An 18,636-nucleotide genomic window follows, 5' to 3' on the forward strand; every position below is an offset into this window, starting at 1 on the left:
TTAAACCGAAAAAATGCACAGTGATTGAGTTATGCTAATTTAAACTTTACAGTGAATTATTAAATGCTGGACCAAACGACCGACCGACCGAAAGCAGAACTATAGATGTTTACATATGCACTCAAATAAAATTTACTTTTTTTCCCACCCACAGCAGTAGAAAAATTTGAAAATAAAAAAAAACCTTTTGAAAAAAGACAGAAAAATATGATGAAATTATAAAACTATTAATTAGTAATCATGCAGAGTCAAAAGGAAATATGTTCTACACTTGTACGCTTTTCAACTTGAATTTTTGAATTACGAAAAAAATACACACATGAAATTCTGAAAATGTCTGTTTTGAAATGCTAAAAAGATCATAACAGATGCTTGAAGTGGTTGTAATGCTGTATGCGGAATATTAATGATATATCAAATGTAATACAATTATAATAAACTTACATTTTTAACCTAGCTAATATGTAAGTCATCAAAAGATTTTTAATATAACACGACTGTTAAAAGCTTTACAAAATGTTTGCGGTTTTCGGATACAAGTCCAGACTATAAAATAGACTATAGTACAGACTATATAATATACTTTAGTACAGACTATAGAATAGACTATAGTCCAGACTATAGTATAGACTATAGTCCAGACTATAGATTAGACTATAGAATGGACTATAGACAAGACTATAGAATAGACTTTAGCCCAGACTATAGAATATACTATAGTCCAGACTATAGAATAGACTATAGTCCAGACTATAGAATAAACTACAGTCCAGACGATAGAATAGACTATAGTCCAGACTATAGAACATACTATACTATAGTCCAGACTATAGAATAGACTATAGTCGAGACTATAGTCCAGACTATGGAATAGACTGTAGTCCAGACTATAGAATAGACTATAGTTCAGATTATAGAATAGACTATAGTTCAGACTATAGAATAGACTATAATCCAGACTATAGAATAGACTATAGTCCAGACTATAGAATAGACTATAGTCCAGAATATAGAATAGACTATAGTCCAGACTATAGAATAGACTATAGTCCAGACTATAAAATAGACTATAGTCCAGACTATAGAATAGACTATAGTCCAGACTATAGAATATACTATAGTCCAGAATATAGAATAGACTATAGTCCAGACTATAGAATAGACTATAGTCCAGACTATAAATAGACTATAGTCCAGACTATAGAATAGACTATATTCCAGACTATAGTAAAGACTATATTCCAGACAATAGTAAAGACTATAGTCCAGACTATAGTCCAGACTATAGTAAAGACTATAGTCCAGACTATAGTTAAGACTATAGTCCAGACTATAGTAAAGACTATAGTCCAGACTATAGTAAAGACTATAGTCCAGACTATAGTAAAGACTATAGTCCAGACTATAGTAAAGACTATAGTCCAGACTATAGTAAAGACTGTAGTCCAGACTATAGTAAAGACTGTAGTCCAGACTATAGTAAAGGCTATAGTGCAGACTATAGTAAAGACTATAGTCCAGACTATAGTAAAGACTATAGTCCAGACTATAGTAAAGACTATAGTCCAGACTATAGTAAAGACTATAGTCCAGACTATAGTAAAGACTATAGTCCAGACTATAGTAAAGACTATAGTCCAGACTATAGTAAAGACTATAGTCCAGACTATAGTAAAGACTATAGTCCAGACTATAGTAAAGACTATAGTCCAGACTATAGTAAAGACTATAGTCCAGACTATAGTAAAGACTATAGTCCAGACTATAGTAAGACTATAGTCCAGACTATAGTCCAGACTATAGTAAAGACTATAGTCCAGACTATAGTAAAGACTATAGTCCAGACTATAGTAAAGACTATAGTCCAGACTATAGTAAAGACTATAGTCCAGACTATAGTAAAGACTATAGTCCAGACTATAGTAAAGACTATAGTCCAGACTATAGTAAAGACTATAGTCCAGACTATAGTAAAGACTATAGTCCAGACTATAGTAAAGACTATAGTCCAGACTATAGTAAAGACTATAGTCCAGACTATAGTAAAGACTATAGTCCAGACTATAGTAAAGACTATAGTCCAGACTATAGTAAAGACTATAGTCCAGTCCAGACTATAGTAAAGACTATAGTCCAGACTATAGTAAAGACTATAGTCCAGACTATAGTAAAGACTATAACTATCCAACAGTAGGGTATTCTCATACACAAAACCACTTGAGGAAGTAAAAGTGGACAAACAGAAGTGGGACCCCCTTCTGACTTATTAAAAGTAACAACATACAACCGAATCGTACAGAGGCAACAGCAGCAATACCAGCGATCACGAATTAACTGAACAATTTCTATATTTATGCGTAAGAGGCAAATGCTTTAAATACTTTGTTGATGTCTTTTGCTCTTTATACTTTTCAAATATAATCACTACATTAAAATTGCAATTTAGAATGTTGCAAGTTATTTACAAGTAGCATTTTGTGTGTTTTTGACTAATAGAGCTGATTATTATTTTAATAACATCTAAAAAAGGGGTTATGAGAATTAGAACTTGAACTAAAGGGGAATAAAGGTATGTAGATAAATTATATTGGATGTTTGTGGGCGCCCATAAAACGCACTTTTTTTGGGTGATTCGATCTTTTGTCTTGGGCTGTTGTTGTAAATAAAAAATTAACCTACATTTGAAGATAATTAATTAATAAATAAGGTACTTATGTATTAGATGAGTAGGCCTGTAATGTAATGAACAAAATTAGCGAAAAAATTTAATGAGTATGCACATTGAAAAAACAGGTCAATTGTTTTGAAAAATTTTGTATTAGGGGTATTCATAGGCAAACTTTTGAATGTGTTATAATTCTCAAATAGTTTTTAATTTTAATATCAGAGTTTGAAATAAATTTGATTATAAATAGCAATAATCAAAGTACCCGATCACAATAAAGCATTACGAGGCCAAAATGTTTTTCTTAAACTATCAACCCATATTTTTTGGAAATGTCATATTCAATTGTTAAAATTTTTAAAAATAAATTAATCATAATATATTATACATGTAATTAAGTACAATTTGAATGAAATATGTAATCAATTTTAATCAATAATTTTCTTAATTTTCCAAAAAAATAAATGAAACCACATTCATGAATAAAATGAATATTCTTAATATGAATGAATATTCCTTTTTAGCATTGTTCTCCTTTTTCTATTATTTCATAAAAAATATTCATTAAAGTTTAAAACTTGTACAAACTTTAATGAATATTTTTCATGCATGCAATGAAACCTTTTATATATGCAATGAAACCTTTCATATATGCAATGAAACAATCACTATTATTGAAATAAGCTACGTTTGGTATTGTATTGCTGCCAGTGCGTTAGCATTGTGAAATTGTGCGAATCAGTGCAGTAGATCTTGAGTTTATCGATTAAGAACAAACTTTACTCTTTTTTTTTGTAATAGATGTGAAAAAATCTATCACATTTTTGAGTAAGTTCAAAAATTACATGACTTTAATGAAGCAACGAATGGCCATTATGAAGCATTTTTATTGAATTAATAACCAATTTCATTTTATCTATGAAATAGTTTCACATTGGAGTCTAAACACAAATTAATAAAACAATGTAACATACTCTATTAATGCAATGAAGGGCTACGTTAGTACGTAATCAATGAAAAATTGCATTAATCAAATGATAAAATTCATTACTGGAATGCAGCTTTTTCTCATCGAGCCATTACTAATGTATTAATTTTAAATTATTTCTTTCAGTATTAACATTTCAAAGTTTCTCCAACCGAAAAAAAAGCTTTACAAAAAGCTTATTTTTCTACATATTCGAAATTATTTATACAACTAACGTTTAAGTTAAAAAAAGCTTCATAAAGTATAAGAGTTTACTCAAGCCATTTAAAATATAAAAAATAAAACCTTAATAAGATGTTTATGATTACAAAGATATTTTTCTCAATTTTCAATTAATTTTCACATGCAATATAATAATTGATTGCAATAATTTTGCTATTAGTTCTAGTAGCGAACGTGATTGCACAGGTTGTTCTAATACAACTATTTTAATATTATATATATACTTTATTAAACGTTTTAAACAATTAAACGCACAAAATGTCTGCAAGTGTTATAGATTTATTAACTTTAAATAATGAAGTCTTTAAATCGTATCTATTTTGGTCTGGAGTTTTGGCGCTTAAAATGATTATTGTGATGCCTTTATTGACGGGCATTCAACGGTTTACAACACATGTAAGTAAATAGTATATTAACCATTTGTTTTTGAAACGCAATGGGGTAAAAATAACTAGAAGTTTCTGGAACTAGAAATTATAAGAATAGCAGAAATATGTATATACTTTTATGCCAATTAGCATTTTTGAAACAGCTAATAAAAAATGCTCAGTGTAATAATTCAAAATATTTTAAAAGTGAGTTTTATAAAATTTCTACCGATAACCAGTATACTTCGCTACCCTTATAATAATATAAATAAAACACAAACTATAGTGAGTTTAACTGTTATTTGCCCTAGATTTTGGTTTCCCAGATATACATACATATTTTATTTACTTCGGATGAAAGGTGCCATGCCCACTATTGATAGTTCGCCCATTTTTTTAAATATTCATATTGATAGTAAAGATACTGGTACAAAATTTGTAGACTCTAGCGATAACAGTTTCCCAAATATAATTTATATGGCATGTGCCACGCCTACTATATCTAATTCACTAATTTTTTCGTCAGATATTCATATATGTTTATAAAAAAATGTATTCGTACAAAATCTTAATAATATGTATGATTTCGCAGATATTCATATTTTTTTGAGGATGAGAGTTGCCACACCCACTATTCGCCCATTTCTTCTAAATATTCATAATAATAGATATACGAATTTCAGTTTTTACTTTATATTGGTGGGTGCCCTTGCCCATTATTTTAGTCCGTCAATTTTCCTAAATATTTATATTGATTCTAATGTATTTGCTTTGAATGATGCTACTTCCATTATTTCCAGTCTGCCCATTTGTCTCCTATAAGTTCATATGGATGCCAAAGGTGCCCGTGCAAAATTTTTTAACTTTGCCGATATAAAACTTATATTGTATGTGAGCGCGGTAACTTCCCCACTTAAAGTTAAAAAAAATGGCTTCTAGTTATTTCTAGACATACAGGAAGACATTGTGTAAGTTTTAAAGAAAATAAGTTCAGCCATTTAGTGTCAACAGACTTCAAACGTAGTACATTAATTTATTTACCCAAAATCGAATAGAGGCGGGCAATTGTTTTTGTCATAGATCCATAAGATTCTGAAACGATCTAGCCATGTCTGTCTGTTTAAATCACGATAGGGCCCAACCTGAAGGAGCTACAGAGCTCATATAAAAGCACACAAATATTTTGCGTTGATACAATTTGATTGGTATTAAAAATGGGAACCGATACAAATGTAAATTCGAAACAATCAAGTTTTACAAGACCCGAAATCTACTTACGAAATGGCATGAAGATTGTTAATTAATCTTTTCTGTGCTCCAAAAAGATGTGCCTCCGGTAGGTTAGTAGTTAGTGTCCTAGTCTGTCAGATCGGAGGACATGGATTCGATTCCCATTATCTAAACTAGTAAAGAAGCGAACTACAGCCCTGATGGAAACTATTAATATTTCCTTCGATTTGATGTAACATACATTCTTCTTTCACACTAACTAACTAAGGCATCTTTTAAATGTGGCCTTTGACACATTTTACATAATATTAACATTATATTTTCTTATTTGTCTGATTTATCTAGAAGTATTTAGATTCCCTTTAAAATTATTTATTTACCTAAGCATTTAATTTATATTTATGTGCAATTATAATCCAGTTTTTTTTTCTACGATTAATTAAAACTATTATTTTTAATTTCTCGTACTTATTTACAGTTTTCTAATCTATTATGTGAGTTTAAATCGTTTATCAAAATGATAATGCAATGTCCCCCTACTTAATACGTAGTATTTGTTTTTAATAATAATTATTATATTTCAAATGATTTTCATTATAATAAAACCAGTTTAGATTTTTGTTATGTTAATTATATACCACACAAAGTTTAAGGTACTAAAAGGAACTTTTGTTTGGTCATTAAATTTAGTGCCAAACATTTTTAGGGGCCCGTTGGAAACGGGAAGTAGGGTTTAAACCTGTTGATCTCTTTCGATCTTAGTGCTACCAATATTACACCTCTTTGCTAAGAACCTAACCACGAAAATATTTCTTAAAAATTTTTAATACTTATTTACTACAGTACTTTTTAGACAGTTTTTACCCATTAATGATAATATGTACATATTTAACAATTTACAAGTATCATCTCTAAAGCACTCTCACTACAAGTAAATTTTTTCTCTATACAAAAAAGCAAAAGCTAAAAGCAATAAGAGTTTCAACGAATACCTGCCGGCGAACTTATTTATTTGCTTATCTCAGAAATATTTGATAAACTTTCAATATTTGTGAACACAAAAAGCTTTGAATATTAAACAAATACATTAAAACGCATAAATAGTACTATTGCTGTTTTACTTCTCAATTTTATTTCTATAAAATTTATTATATTGTCTCTTTGTTAGAAGAAAATTTAGACTCTAACACCTCACTGTAATTTAAAAAATATGATTTACACCTTTCAGACTTTCTGTCAGAGGTCACTGAACTAACTTAACCGAAGAAGCTTATAATCTCTATCCATATATTTAAGTTCCTAGAACTTGAGCAGTCAATAGTATCAACCAGGCCGGTCTATAGTTTCTACAATAGACGAATCTTAATCACACTTAAATCAATATTATTTTAAACTCAATTCAAGTATGTATGTATCCAAACAAAACAAGTAAGAAATTATAGTCGGGCAAGGCCGACCATATAATACCATATACACCTTCGACAAAAATATAATGTGATTTAGTTGCCATAATAAAGCATTTAAGTTGAATTGTACCTTGCCTTAGATATACATACTTAAGCCGTTTATTGTTGATTAAAATTGTGGACATTTAATTGAAATTTTGATGGGGGCTTTTCATAGGGGCTAGGGACATATAAGAACCTATTATTATGGAATTCGTGAGGGTCATCAAGTCTTGTATACAACTTGGATTTTGCAGCTTTTGTCGAGATATGAGTATATTAAATATAATTATAAACTTAAAAGCCCTATTCGGAGGGTTCAGTTGTATGGGGGCTAGGTGAAATAATGGACCGATGTAAACCATTTTCAACAGGCTTCGTATACGGTACCATAAAAGATCATGTGCCAAATTTCATTGAATTGTCTCCAAAATTGCGACCTGTAGTTTGATTACAAGGTTTAAAAGCCCTATTCGGGGATTCAGTTGTATGGGGGCTAGGTGAAATAATGGGCCGATGTTAAACATTTTCATTAGGCTTCGTCTACGATACCATAAAAGATCATGTGCCAAATTTCATTGAATTATCTCCAACATTGCGACCTGTAGTTTGATTACAAGGATTACAAGCCCTATTGGGGGGTTCAGTTGTATGGGGGCTAGGTGAAATAATGGACCGATCTTAACCATTTTCAATAGGCTTCGTCCTTGCGACAATAGAAGATCATGTACCAAATTTCATTGAATTATCTTCAAAATTGCGACCTGTAGTTTGATTACAAAGTTTACATGGACGGACGGACATAGCTAAATCGACTCAGAAAATGATTCTGAGCCGATTGGTATACTTTAAGGTGGGTATAGAACCAATACAAACAATACAATTACAAACATCAGCACAAACCCAATATACCCTCCACTAAAGTGGTGTAGGGTATAAAAACAAAAACGAGATCAATTTGATGCCAAAAATTATTAATAACAGCAAAAATAGAGAAGTTTAAACATGATTGTCTCGAACTTGAATTAAGTATTTTGTACTTGATTTAGGAAACATGTGCTTGCTTAGAAAGAAGATACAGAATAGTGGTATTATTAAAATATGGACACATAATATAATAAAAATTGGTAATATTATTTAGCATAAATTAAAACGAAAGTATAAAACTTTAATTACACAACCAAAGAAAGTTGCCTAGATTTTGAACGAAACTGTACGTACGAACTACACCTAAACCCATTAGATTCTAAATCATATATAATAAGTAATAAAGTTCAGCTATAACATACAGCATATTTTTCATTTTCTTTTTTAAATTTCTCTTATCAATGGGTAAAGTAAACATTAGACCTCTTTCGAAAAAAAAACACAAAAAGAGAATGACAATAAAGAAAAAAAAAACACACCATACAAATGAGTTCACTACGAAATACAAAATAGTTGACCAAATATCAAATAAAAAACAACCACAATAGTTTAATACTGCAAGGCAAAAGCTACGGATCTCCCCGGTTAAAAAAGTAAAAATAATATTCTGAAAACATAGAAAACATGTCCGTTGTAGAATTATTGAGTTTTGATAATGTGGTCTTCAAGGCCTACGTTTTCTGGAGTGCAGTGTTGGTCATTAAAATGTTATTGATGGGACCCTTGACCGGCATTCAACGTTTCAAGACTAAGGTAAATTGATAATATGGAAAATTCGGGATTATGTATAGAAAGTGTTGTAACTACTCAATGTTAGTTAATGTTAAAAGGTCAAAGTCTGTTAGTGGATAAGAGAGAGAGAACTATTGAAGTAAGATAATGTGTAGGAAGAGAGTTAAAATTTTAACTGAGATTGTTTATTTTTATGGTGTTGACCGGTAACAGGTGAAATTTTTATTTTCAAATGTTAAGTCAGCATGATGAAGCAAAAAATGGTGGAAAAAAATAATATTTTTTAGAAATAGATGTTTATGGAAGCATTTATAGAAATATTAAAGGCGTGTGTTTGAGTTCCAGTTGCATATTAAAGAGATATTTTTTGTTATGGAGAACAATAAATAACATGAATGTATTGCTGTGCGAGGGTTGTTTTAAAAATTTAGGCTTAGTTAGTTAATTAGTAAGTTATGAGTTAGTTAGTTAGTTAGTTAGTTAGTTAGTTAGTTAGTTAGTTAGTAGTTAGTTAGTTAGTTAGTTAGTTAGTTAGTTAGTTAGTTAGATAGTTAGTTAGTTAGTTAGTTAGTTAGTTAGTTAGTTAGTTAGTTAGTTTGTTAGTTAGTTAGTTAGTTAGTTAGTTAGTAGTTAGTTAGTAGTTAGTTAGTTAGTTAGTAGTTAGTTAGTTAGTTAGTTAGTTAGTTAGTTAGTTAGTTAGTTAGTTAGTTTAGTTAGTTAGTTAGTTAGTTAGTAGTTAGTTAGTTAGTTAGTTAGTTAGTTAGTAGTAGTAGTTAGTTAGTTAGTTAGTTAGTTAGTTAGTTAGTTAGTTAGTTAGTTAGTTAGTTAGTTAGTTAGTTAGTTAGTAGTTAGTTAGTTAGTAGTTAGTTAGTAGTTAGTAGTTAGTTAGTAGTTAGTTAGATAGAGTTAGTTAGTTAGTTAGTTAGTTAGTTAGTTAGTAGTAGTTAGTTAGTTAGTTAGTTAGTAGTTAGTTAGTTAAGTTAGTTAGTTAGTTAGTTAGTTAGTTAGTTAGTAGTTAGTTAGTTAGTTAGTTAGTTAGTTAGTTAGTTAGTTAGTTAGTTAGTTAGTTAGTTAGTTAGTTAGTTAGTTAGTTAGTTAGTTAGTTAGTTAGTAGTTAGTTAGTTAGTTAGTTAGTTAGTTAGTAGTTAGTTAGTTAGTTAGTTAGTTAGTTAGTTAGTTAGTTAGTTAGTTAGTTAGTTAGTTAGTTAGTTAGTTAGTTAGTTAGTTAGTTAGTTAGTTAGTAGTTAGTTAGTTAGTTAGTTAGTTAGTTAGTTAGTTAGTTAGTTAGTTAGTTAGTTAGTTAGTTAGTTAGTTAGTTAGTTAGTTAGTTAGTTAGTTAGTTAGTTAGTTAGTAGTTAGTTAGTTAGTTAGTTAGTTAGTTAGTTAGTTAGTTAGTTAGTTAGTTAGTTAGTAGTTAGTTAGTTAGTTAGTTAGTAGTTAGTTAGTTAGTTAGTTAGTTAGTTAGTAGTTAGTTAGTTAGTTAGTTAGTTAGTTAGTTAGTTAGTTAGTTAGTTAGTTAGTTAGTTAGTTAGTTAGTTAGTTAGTTAGTTAGTTAGTTAGTTAGTTAGTTAGTTAGTTAGTTAGTTAGTTAGTTAGTTAGTTAGTTAGTTAGTTAGTTAGTTAGTTAGTTAGTTAGTTAGTTAGTTAGTTAGTTAGTTAGTAGTTAGTTAGTTAGTTAGTTAGTTAGTTAGTTAGTTAGTAGTTAGTTAGTTAGTTAGTTAGTTAGTTAGTTAGTTAGTTAGTTAGTTAGTTAGTTAGTTAGTTAGTTAGTTAGTTAGTTAGTTAGTTAGTTAGTTAGTTAGTTAGTTAGTTAGTTAGTTAGTTAGTAGTTAGTTAGTTAGTTAGTTAGTTAGTTAGTTAGTTAGTTAGTTAGTTAGTTAGTTAGTTAGTTAGTTAGTTAGTTAGTTAGTTAGTTAGTTAGTTAGTTAGTTAGTTAGTTAGTTAGTTAGTTAGTTAGTTAGTTAGTTAGTTAGTTAGTTAGTTAGTTAGTTAGTTAGTTAGTAGTAGTTAGTTAGTTAGTTAGTTAGTTAGTTCGTTAGTAGTTAGTTAGTTAGTTAGTTAGTTAGTTAGTTAGTTAGTTAGTTAGTTAGTTAGTTAGTTAGTTAGTTAGTTAGTTAGTTAGTTAGTTAGTTAGTTAGTTAGTTAGTTAGTTAGTTAGTTAGTTAGTTAGTTAGTTAGTTAGTTAGTTAGTAGTTAGTTTAGTAGTAGTTAGTTAGTTAGTTAGTTAGTTAGTTAGTTAGTTAGTAGTTAGTTAGTAGTTAGTTAGTTAGTTAGTTAGTTAGTTAGTTAGTTAGTTAGTTAGTTAGTTAGTTAGTTAGTTAGTTAGTAGTTAGTTAGTTAGTAGTTAGTTAGTTAGTTAGTTAGTTAGTTAGTTAGTTAGTTAGTTAGTTAGTTAGTTAGTTAGTTAGTTAGTTAGTTAGTAGTTAGTTAGTTAGTTAGTTAGTTAGTTAGTTAGTTAGTTAGTTAGTAGTTAGTTAGTTAGTTAGTTAGTTAGTTAGTTAGTTAGTTAGTTAGTTAGTTAGTTAGTTAGTTAGTTAGTTAGTTAGTTAGTTAGTTAGTTAGTTAGTTAGTTAGTTAGTTAGTTAGTTAGTTAGTTAGTTAGTTAGTTAGTTAGTTAGTTAGTTAGTTAGTTAGTTAGTTAGTTAGTTAGTTAGTTAGTTAGTAGTAGTTAGTTAGTTAGTTAGTTAGTTAGTTAGTTAGTTAGTTAGTTAGTTAGTTAGAACTCTATCAAGTCTGTTGTGGGAATCGAACCCACGTCCTTCACTTTTGCAGATTTGAACTCAAACTACTAACCTAGCTTAGGCACACCTTGAATTTCCTATTAAACATAATGTTAACGAGTCAATAATGTACGTAGTAAGGACCTGATCTAAAACATAAACTCCTTTCATTGTTATGAAATTCAGAACACAATTCCGATAGAGTTCCAACACAGTTTTGCCCCAGATCAACGGATAAATTCATGTCTTTCCTGTCCTGTCATTCTTATAACTCAACATTATCTTATCCAGTAACTTCCACAAACCATTTCTCGGTAAACGATTTTATCTCTCCAGTCTAGTTATCGATGACTTTTTATATCGTAACCAAATTTCTTTATGATGACACTTCTTAATTCCCTAAATTTTTAGAAGTTTTTTCTGCAACTTGTTACTTTCCTATTTTAATTCATCTTTCTTTTTTTCAGACTTTTGCCAACCCTGAAGATTTGCTATCCAAAAAGGACAAGGTTAAATTCGATGATCCCAATGTTGAACGTGTACGCAGGTAAAGTTTCAAAATCATCAACATTTATCAAACATTTTTATTTATTGTTCTATTTCTTTCCCTCTTCCAGAGCTCATCGCAATGATATGGAAAACATTTTACCCTTCTTTGCTATTGGTTTCTTGTACGTCTTGACCAATCCTGCCAGTTTCTTGGCCGTTAATCTTTTCCGTGCCGTTGCTCTTGCTCGTATTGCTCATACTTTGGTTTATGCCGTCGTTGTGGTGCCACAACCTGCTCGTGCTATTTCCTTCTTTGTTGCCTTGGCCGCTACTGCCTATATGGCTGTACGTGTGCTCATCTTTGCTCTCTAAGATGTTAACATCAGCTTTATGTACTTTAATGTAAAAAGTATTTATTATTTTTCATAATTCGTAGAAGTAATTTTTTTTGTGGTAACAAAATTTTTTTTTAAATAAAAACTATTTTTGTAATAAAATTAAACGAAATTAAGTAACAAATAGTGATTTTGTGGAATGCGTTAAAAGTTTGGGTGTTTCTCCGGTTCCGATTATAGAGCAGATTAGAAGAACTTCTTAGGCCTGCAACTCTTGTGAGTACTAATAGGAACTTTAGAAGAATATAATTAGATCTATTATCGATACATCAAGATCATAAAAGAGGTCAATACAAAGTTGATCGTAGCTCTTCTAGATCAGTTCATTATAAAGTGTTGCTTCAGTGTCTCTCGTAGGAACCTGTTGAAACTTTTAAAGAATCCGATTTGATCTATGAACGCATTCCAGATCATAAAAGTCATCCATACAAATTTGGTCTCGGATCTTCTAGATCGCTTTAATATAAATAATGTATTATGAAGTGTTAATCTCCTCTTTATCCAAACAACTTATGCACTTGTAATTATGGTAGTAATTCAATCATTCCGATATACAGAGCTCGGTAAGTATAGTTACAGGATTGATTAAGTCCCTAACAAAAACCGAGTCACAAGTTATTAAAAATTGCATTCTCTATGTATTTGTATCTGTATCCATATCAGTCTCAGACAATCCCCATTTACACTTAATCAAAGGGATACAAATGTCTTCGAATCTCACAGCCCGATAATCATCATGACAACTGATCAAAACTATAAAAATCATTCCGACTGCACCTTTAATTTAAATGCAAAATAAGTTAAAAGCAATAATTTATTTCTGCTCTTGACTTTAAAAAATCTCTTATCAATGATATAGGGGAAAAAATTAGACCTCTTTAGTAACCCGGGGAAAAATGATAAAACATATCAATCCAAATGAATTAAAATAACAAAACATTTATTTAAATAAATTTCGGCAAACACTAAGGAACCAAAATATTTGGAAAAAATAAAAATGTCCGCTTTAGATTTAATATCATTTCATAATGAAGTCTTCCGATCTTATGTTTTATGGGGTACTATAATGGTTACAAAAATGTTGCTTATGGGACCTCTGACTGCACTGCAACGTTTCAAAAATAAGGTAAATTGATTAGGGATTCGAATTTCTGAGATATTAAAATTATTAGTCGATCCTATTGCAGACCTTTGCAAATCCTGAAGATTTAACATCAAAAGATCATAAGGTTAAATTTGATGATCCTGATGTGGAACGTTGTAGAAGGTAATGTTGTTAAATTTCTAAGTTTTATCTCTTTAAATCAATTTCATTATTTTCAGAGCCCATCGCAATGATATGGAGAACATTGTACCATATCTGGCCCTAGGTTTCTATTATGTTATGACTAATCCATCTGCCGATATAGCTATTATTGTTTTCCGTGCCGTGGGTATTGCTCGTATTGTTCATACCTTGGTTTATGCTGTTTTTGTTATTCCTCAACCTGCCCGTGCTCTTTCCTATTTTGTTGGTTTGGCCGCTACAGTGTACATGGCTGTTCGGATCATGATTTATGCCTTTTAACAAATTTTCTACTTTTAAAGCAAATTATTAATATGTATCCATACATATGTAAATCAGGAATAAACGGTATTATATTACAACAAGTTTCAGAATAGAAATTTGATTTGTGATGCTCTTTAACTCCTATGTTAAGAACTGATACAGAGAGTTTGAAGATGTAGTAGTCTAACAGGAATAATTATACGACTCCAACCTGATAAACCCTTCTCTTTAGGTACGAGTGACTTGGATCCGAAAAAAACTGTTTGAGAGTGGATCTAAAATGTATTATGGCCTCATTATCAGTGTATATTTAACAATGATAAAATTGACCCTCAGATTCTCAGACGAAGTTATTGTTTCTCATATTGGGATCTTAGTGGAAATGGCGCAGTTATTATTGGGTGTTTTTAAATGCTCAAATGTGCTTCAGATTCTCATATGAATACTGTGTGTGGATCATAGCTGAATTGGCACACGGGACAAGTAGTTAGAGATTCCAGTATAGTGAAACATTTTAAAAATGTTCAAAGAGAGTTGGAATATTAGCAGGAATGGCGCTGGAAGTTTTTAAAAGCGCAATTTGTCCTTGAGATTCTCAGACGAAAGAAGTTTTTCTCATATTAGGGTCACGGAACAGATTGTCAGGGATTCCAGTATATTGAATATTTTAAAAGTGTTCAAAGAGACGAGACGAATTCAGAGATGCTTAACTAAACAGATTAAAACCTCAACTATGACACTAATATAAGATCCATAAAAAAGTAATACGGATTGCGGATTATCCAAGAGCACAAAATCAAAGATCATCCAAATATAATCATAGAATAATGAAACGGTGGGTAGAACCACAAAGATTCTATGGTTTGACGCCTAACGAGAACAGGGCGAGTAGCCTTCTTAAAATGAGCATTCAAATAAATGTAGAGCATGTGAAGATGACAGTGAAACTTTGGAACACTTTCAAAATTAGATTCAAAATCTTGGGTGTGATATTATTCGGAATATGAAACGTACACCGATTGGAAAATTCTTAGAAATTACGTCCAGGAAACTGAGTTTCTGAACATCGAAAAATAAGCTGTTTGAGTGATAGATCATAAGCTAGAGTAAACTATTATAATGACCCTGAGAATACTACCATGTAACCCCTATGTGTCCGAATACTCTTACTTCGAAGCTCTTTTTAGAATTTAACATGGTTTTTCAGTCTTGCACTATCATTTGATGTGTAAAGTCATAATTTTCTTGTTACTTTTGATCTGCAATCAAAAAGTGTACGGTATTTTCTTTTTTTTTCAACCAAGTATTTTTGTTTATTGTTTCAAAATAAAAAATAAAAAACAAAATTAAGCGAAGAAACGTAGAAGATGTTGTTGTTGCCTCTCGAGGCCACAGTATGAGTAAGAGACAAGCAACTGCTAGTAGTTCTCTTAGAACTACAAATACAAATTTTTTTACACCACTTCAAACTCTTGATGATGATGATAACGATGAAGTTGTTTTCGAACCAGCTGTTAAGGTGAACATACCACCAATAACAATTTTAAAATGCCAGATTGATCAAATTCATGAAATGTGCAGAATATTGGTCATAAAAGAATATTCAATTCGAAAAATATCAATTGGTTTGAAGTTATTTTGTTCAAATAAAGAAGATTTTGATAAGGTTTGCCTTGCTCTTACCGAAAAATTTCAACTAGAATATTTTACATATGCTCAAAAGAACGAAAAACCATATAAAGCTGTTCTTCTTGGATTGGAGAAAACTGACCCTACAGTTATTAAGGCACAACTAATAAAATTAGGTCTTAAATGCATCAATGTTAAAATGGTGACTAGGTCCGCTGAAGGTAGTAGAGAATATATTATTTTCATCGTCTATTTTGAAAGGAAATCAATTACCCTTAAAGAACTAAGGCAAAATTACTCTGCTATTAATTATATTAAAGTAAGATGGGAATATCAAAAACCAAATAAGTCAAAGTTAACACAATGTTACAATTGTCAGATGTACGGTCACGGATCCAGTAGATGCAAGGTAAAATCATTCTGTGCAAAGTGCGCTGGAAACCATAAAACTGAAGTATGCTCCTCTACAACTATAAAATGTGCGAACTGCAACGGTGATCATAAGGCTATGTCGCCAGAATGCCCAAGTAGAGAACAATTTAAACAAATTCGACAACGATCTCAACCAAAAAGTCCTAGAAAAAGAATTCAAACATTTAATAATGGTACAAACTACAACAATAATTTCCCAAATACTCTTAACCAAAGTATGGGTAATCATTCAAATGCACCTAGAATGAACTATAGTCAACAGTTCACTCAATCCGTCAACAACAATGTTAATAACAATAATAATTTGTTTTCATTTGATGAATTAAAAGATCTTACATTTGAATTAATTTCAAGTCTAAAAAGCTGTAAGTCTCGTGAGGAGCAATTTCAGGTTGTTACCAACCTTGCCTTTAAGTTTTTATATAAATGAACAATAACATCAAGTTAATATCATGGAATGCCCGTAGTATTCGTACAAAAAAAGAAGAACTTTTTAATTTCTTAGTGAAACATAACGTTGATATTTGCCTAATTTGTGAAACTTGGCTAAATAATAAATTATCTATTAGACATAACAGTTATTACTGTTATAGATTCGATCGCCAAACCAGTACAGGAGGAGGAGTTGCCATATTAATTAAGAAAAATATTCTTCATCAACTTTTACCACCAAAAACTACTGAAGTTGTCGAAAACATTGGTGTTAGAGTAAGTTGTGGAAATGACTATGTTGATATTTATTCTTGTTATTTTCCAGGAGGCACCACTGGTTCAGACATCTCCAAACAACTTAAATTTAAATCTGACCTTCGCAAGTTAACAGATACTAACAATAAATACATATTAGGTGGTGACCTAAACTGCAGACATGGTTATTGGGGATGCTTAAGAAATAACAAATGGGGCAATATACTCTATGAAAAAATTCAACTAAACCAAACACAAATATTATTTCCTCATGAATATTCTTATATTCCGGCAGATCCACATAAACAACCATCGACATTAGATTTATTTTTAACTAATATATCATCAAACATGTCAGCTGTCAAAGTTATTAATGACCTAGGATCAGACCATTTACCTATTATGTGTAATGTTAATCTTATTTACAAGTCGGTAGATAACATGGTCTACGCTTTCAACAAGGCAAATTGGACACTTTTTACCAAATTTGTAAATAAAAACCTGCCTACATTAAGTGAACATAATGCAATTTCCAATAAAAATCAAATAGATGACATGATAAATACTTTTAATAATGTTGTAAAAGCAGCAATAGAAACATCTGTTCCCAAAAGGCATACAGCACCAATTATCAAACCACTGCCTAATAACATAATAATCATGATGCAAATGAGAAATGTTTACCGAAGAAATTGGAAAAGATTTAGAGATTTAAACGATTATTATGCAATGTCGCGCTTGAACAAAAATATAAAAAATGAAATAATTAAATTCAGAAATCAATCCTGGAATATAACCTTGTCCAATATTGACAAATCATCTCAGGCTTTTTGGAAAATATCCAAAATTTTAAGAAAGAAATCTAGTAATATTCCGATTTTGAAAAACAATAGCAATATTTACTATACCCAGCGGGAGAAAGTAGAAGTTTTGGCTCATACATTCAAACTGAATCACTCTTCTTCAGCTCATTTAAGTGATAGCGTAACTATTTCTGAAGTTAACAATGTTGCTGCTCAAATACATAATATGAATTATGCCCCACCTGAATCATATTTTATATCCCAGGAAAAGGTGGTTAATATTATTAAAAAACTTAAAAACAATAAGTCGCCCGGTTCAGATGGCATAAATAATAAATGCTTAAAACATCTACCTAATAAAGGTATTAAATATCTTACAAAAATATTTAATGCATGTCTTAGTTTATGTTATTTCCCTTCTACGTGGAAAATTTCTAAAACTATACCAATACTCAAACCAAACAAGTCAGCGGATTCACCTTCATCGTATAGACCTATAAGCTTACTTTCTTCTCTAAGCAAAATACTAGAGAAAATCCTGAAGGAAAAGATTGTTGTTTTCATTGATGATAATAACATTCTACCTCCACAACAATTTGGATTCAGAACAGAACACAACACTACTCAGCCCTTATTGAAAATTAGAAATTTGGTGAAAAATAATTTTAATGTTGGTAAATCAACGGGTATGGTATTACTCGATATAAAAGCTGCATTCGACTCAGTATGGCACAATGGGTTAATATACAAATTAAAAAGACTAAATTTTCCTATCGAAATTGTTAAAATAATACAAAACTTTTTAGAAAGTAGATATTTTAATGTATATCTGGGTAAAACTTCGTCAACGCAAGTTAATATTTCAGCTGGTTGCCCTCAGGGTTCCTGTTTGTCACCAATACTATATAATATATACACAGCAGATGTTCCAGTATTTTCCAATTGCGTCATGTCAATATTCGCCGATGATACATCAATTCTCTGCTCAGACACATATGCAGTTAACATCATCTCCAACCTACAAATCGCTCTTAGTGAGTTAAAGGCATATTTCGATAAATGGAAAATTATGATTAATCCAGAAAAAACTCAAACAATATATTTTACCAGGAAGCGTAATGCTAGATTTATTCCCCAGAGCCCATTACGTTTTATGAATATTGACATACCATGGGAAAACAATGTCAAATATCTAGGTGTTATACTTGATACTAAAGTTAACTTTTACTGTCACATACCTTACATTATTAATAAGATCAACAAATTAATTAGGGTACTGTACCCTCTAATTAACAGAAACTCGCAACTGAATATCGAGAACAAGAAACTTATTGTTAAATCTATTTTTCATCCCG

At 30.4% G+C, this 18,636-nt stretch overlaps 2 protein-coding genes across 3 annotated transcripts; both read left to right on the forward strand.

The window, feature by feature from the left end:
* Positions 1-4,024: 4,024 nt before the first annotated feature.
* Positions 4,025-12,302, forward strand: LOC119612372 (microsomal glutathione S-transferase 1-like). Of its 2 annotated transcripts, none has more exons than XM_037968179.1 (3): positions 4,025-4,271; positions 11,765-11,844; positions 11,915-12,302. In XM_037968179.1, the coding sequence occupies exons 1-3, from the start codon at positions 4,134-4,136 to the stop codon at positions 12,156-12,158; spliced, it is 462 nt and encodes a 153-aa protein (XP_037824107.1). In that variant the 5' UTR covers positions 4,025-4,133; the 3' UTR covers positions 12,159-12,302. The 2 variants fall into 2 exon arrangements, with proteins under 2 accessions (XP_037824107.1, XP_037824108.1); XM_037968180.1 differs by lacking the exon at positions 4,025-4,271 and adding an exon at positions 8,322-8,598.
* A 761-nt stretch (positions 12,303-13,063) lies between these two features.
* On the forward strand, positions 13,064-13,831 carry LOC119612370 (microsomal glutathione S-transferase 1-like). Its single transcript, XM_037968177.1, has 3 exons — positions 13,064-13,307; positions 13,369-13,448; positions 13,505-13,831. Exons 1-3 carry the CDS (start codon positions 13,179-13,181, stop codon positions 13,746-13,748), a joined length of 453 nt encoding a protein of 150 aa, XP_037824105.1. The 5' UTR covers positions 13,064-13,178; the 3' UTR covers positions 13,749-13,831.
* Positions 13,832-18,636: the final 4,805 nt, after the last annotated feature.

This window comes from Lucilia sericata, unplaced genomic scaffold, assembly GCF_015586225.1.
Source record: "Lucilia sericata isolate MDLA Ls3-8-SP2 unplaced genomic scaffold, ASM1558622v1 Contig001669F_arrow, whole genome shotgun sequence".
In the NCBI taxonomy this organism is placed as follows: Eukaryota; Metazoa; Arthropoda; class Insecta; order Diptera; family Calliphoridae; genus Lucilia; species Lucilia sericata.

What these genes read in the sequence shown, in the direction of transcription:
- LOC119612372 (XM_037968179.1), top strand. Translation starts at nt 4,134, where the DNA reads ATGTCTGCAAGTGTTATAGATTTATTAACTTTAAATAATGAAGTCTTT. An exon ending in TTCAACGGTTTACAACACAT is followed by an intron (nt 4,272 to 11,764) that starts GTAAGTAAATAG and finishes TCTTTTTTTCAG; the next exon opens with ACTTTTGCCAACCCTGAAGA. An exon ending in AATGTTGAACGTGTACGCAG is followed by an intron (nt 11,845 to 11,914) that starts GTAAAGTTTCAA and finishes TCCCTCTTCCAG; the next exon opens with AGCTCATCGCAATGATATGG.
- LOC119612370 (XM_037968177.1), top strand. Translation starts at nt 13,179, where the DNA reads ATGTCCGCTTTAGATTTAATATCATTTCATAATGAAGTCTTCCGATCT. An exon ending in TGCAACGTTTCAAAAATAAG is followed by an intron (nt 13,308 to 13,368) that starts GTAAATTGATTA and finishes ATCCTATTGCAG; the next exon opens with ACCTTTGCAAATCCTGAAGA. An exon ending in GATGTGGAACGTTGTAGAAG is followed by an intron (nt 13,449 to 13,504) that starts GTAATGTTGTTA and finishes CATTATTTTCAG; the next exon opens with AGCCCATCGCAATGATATGG.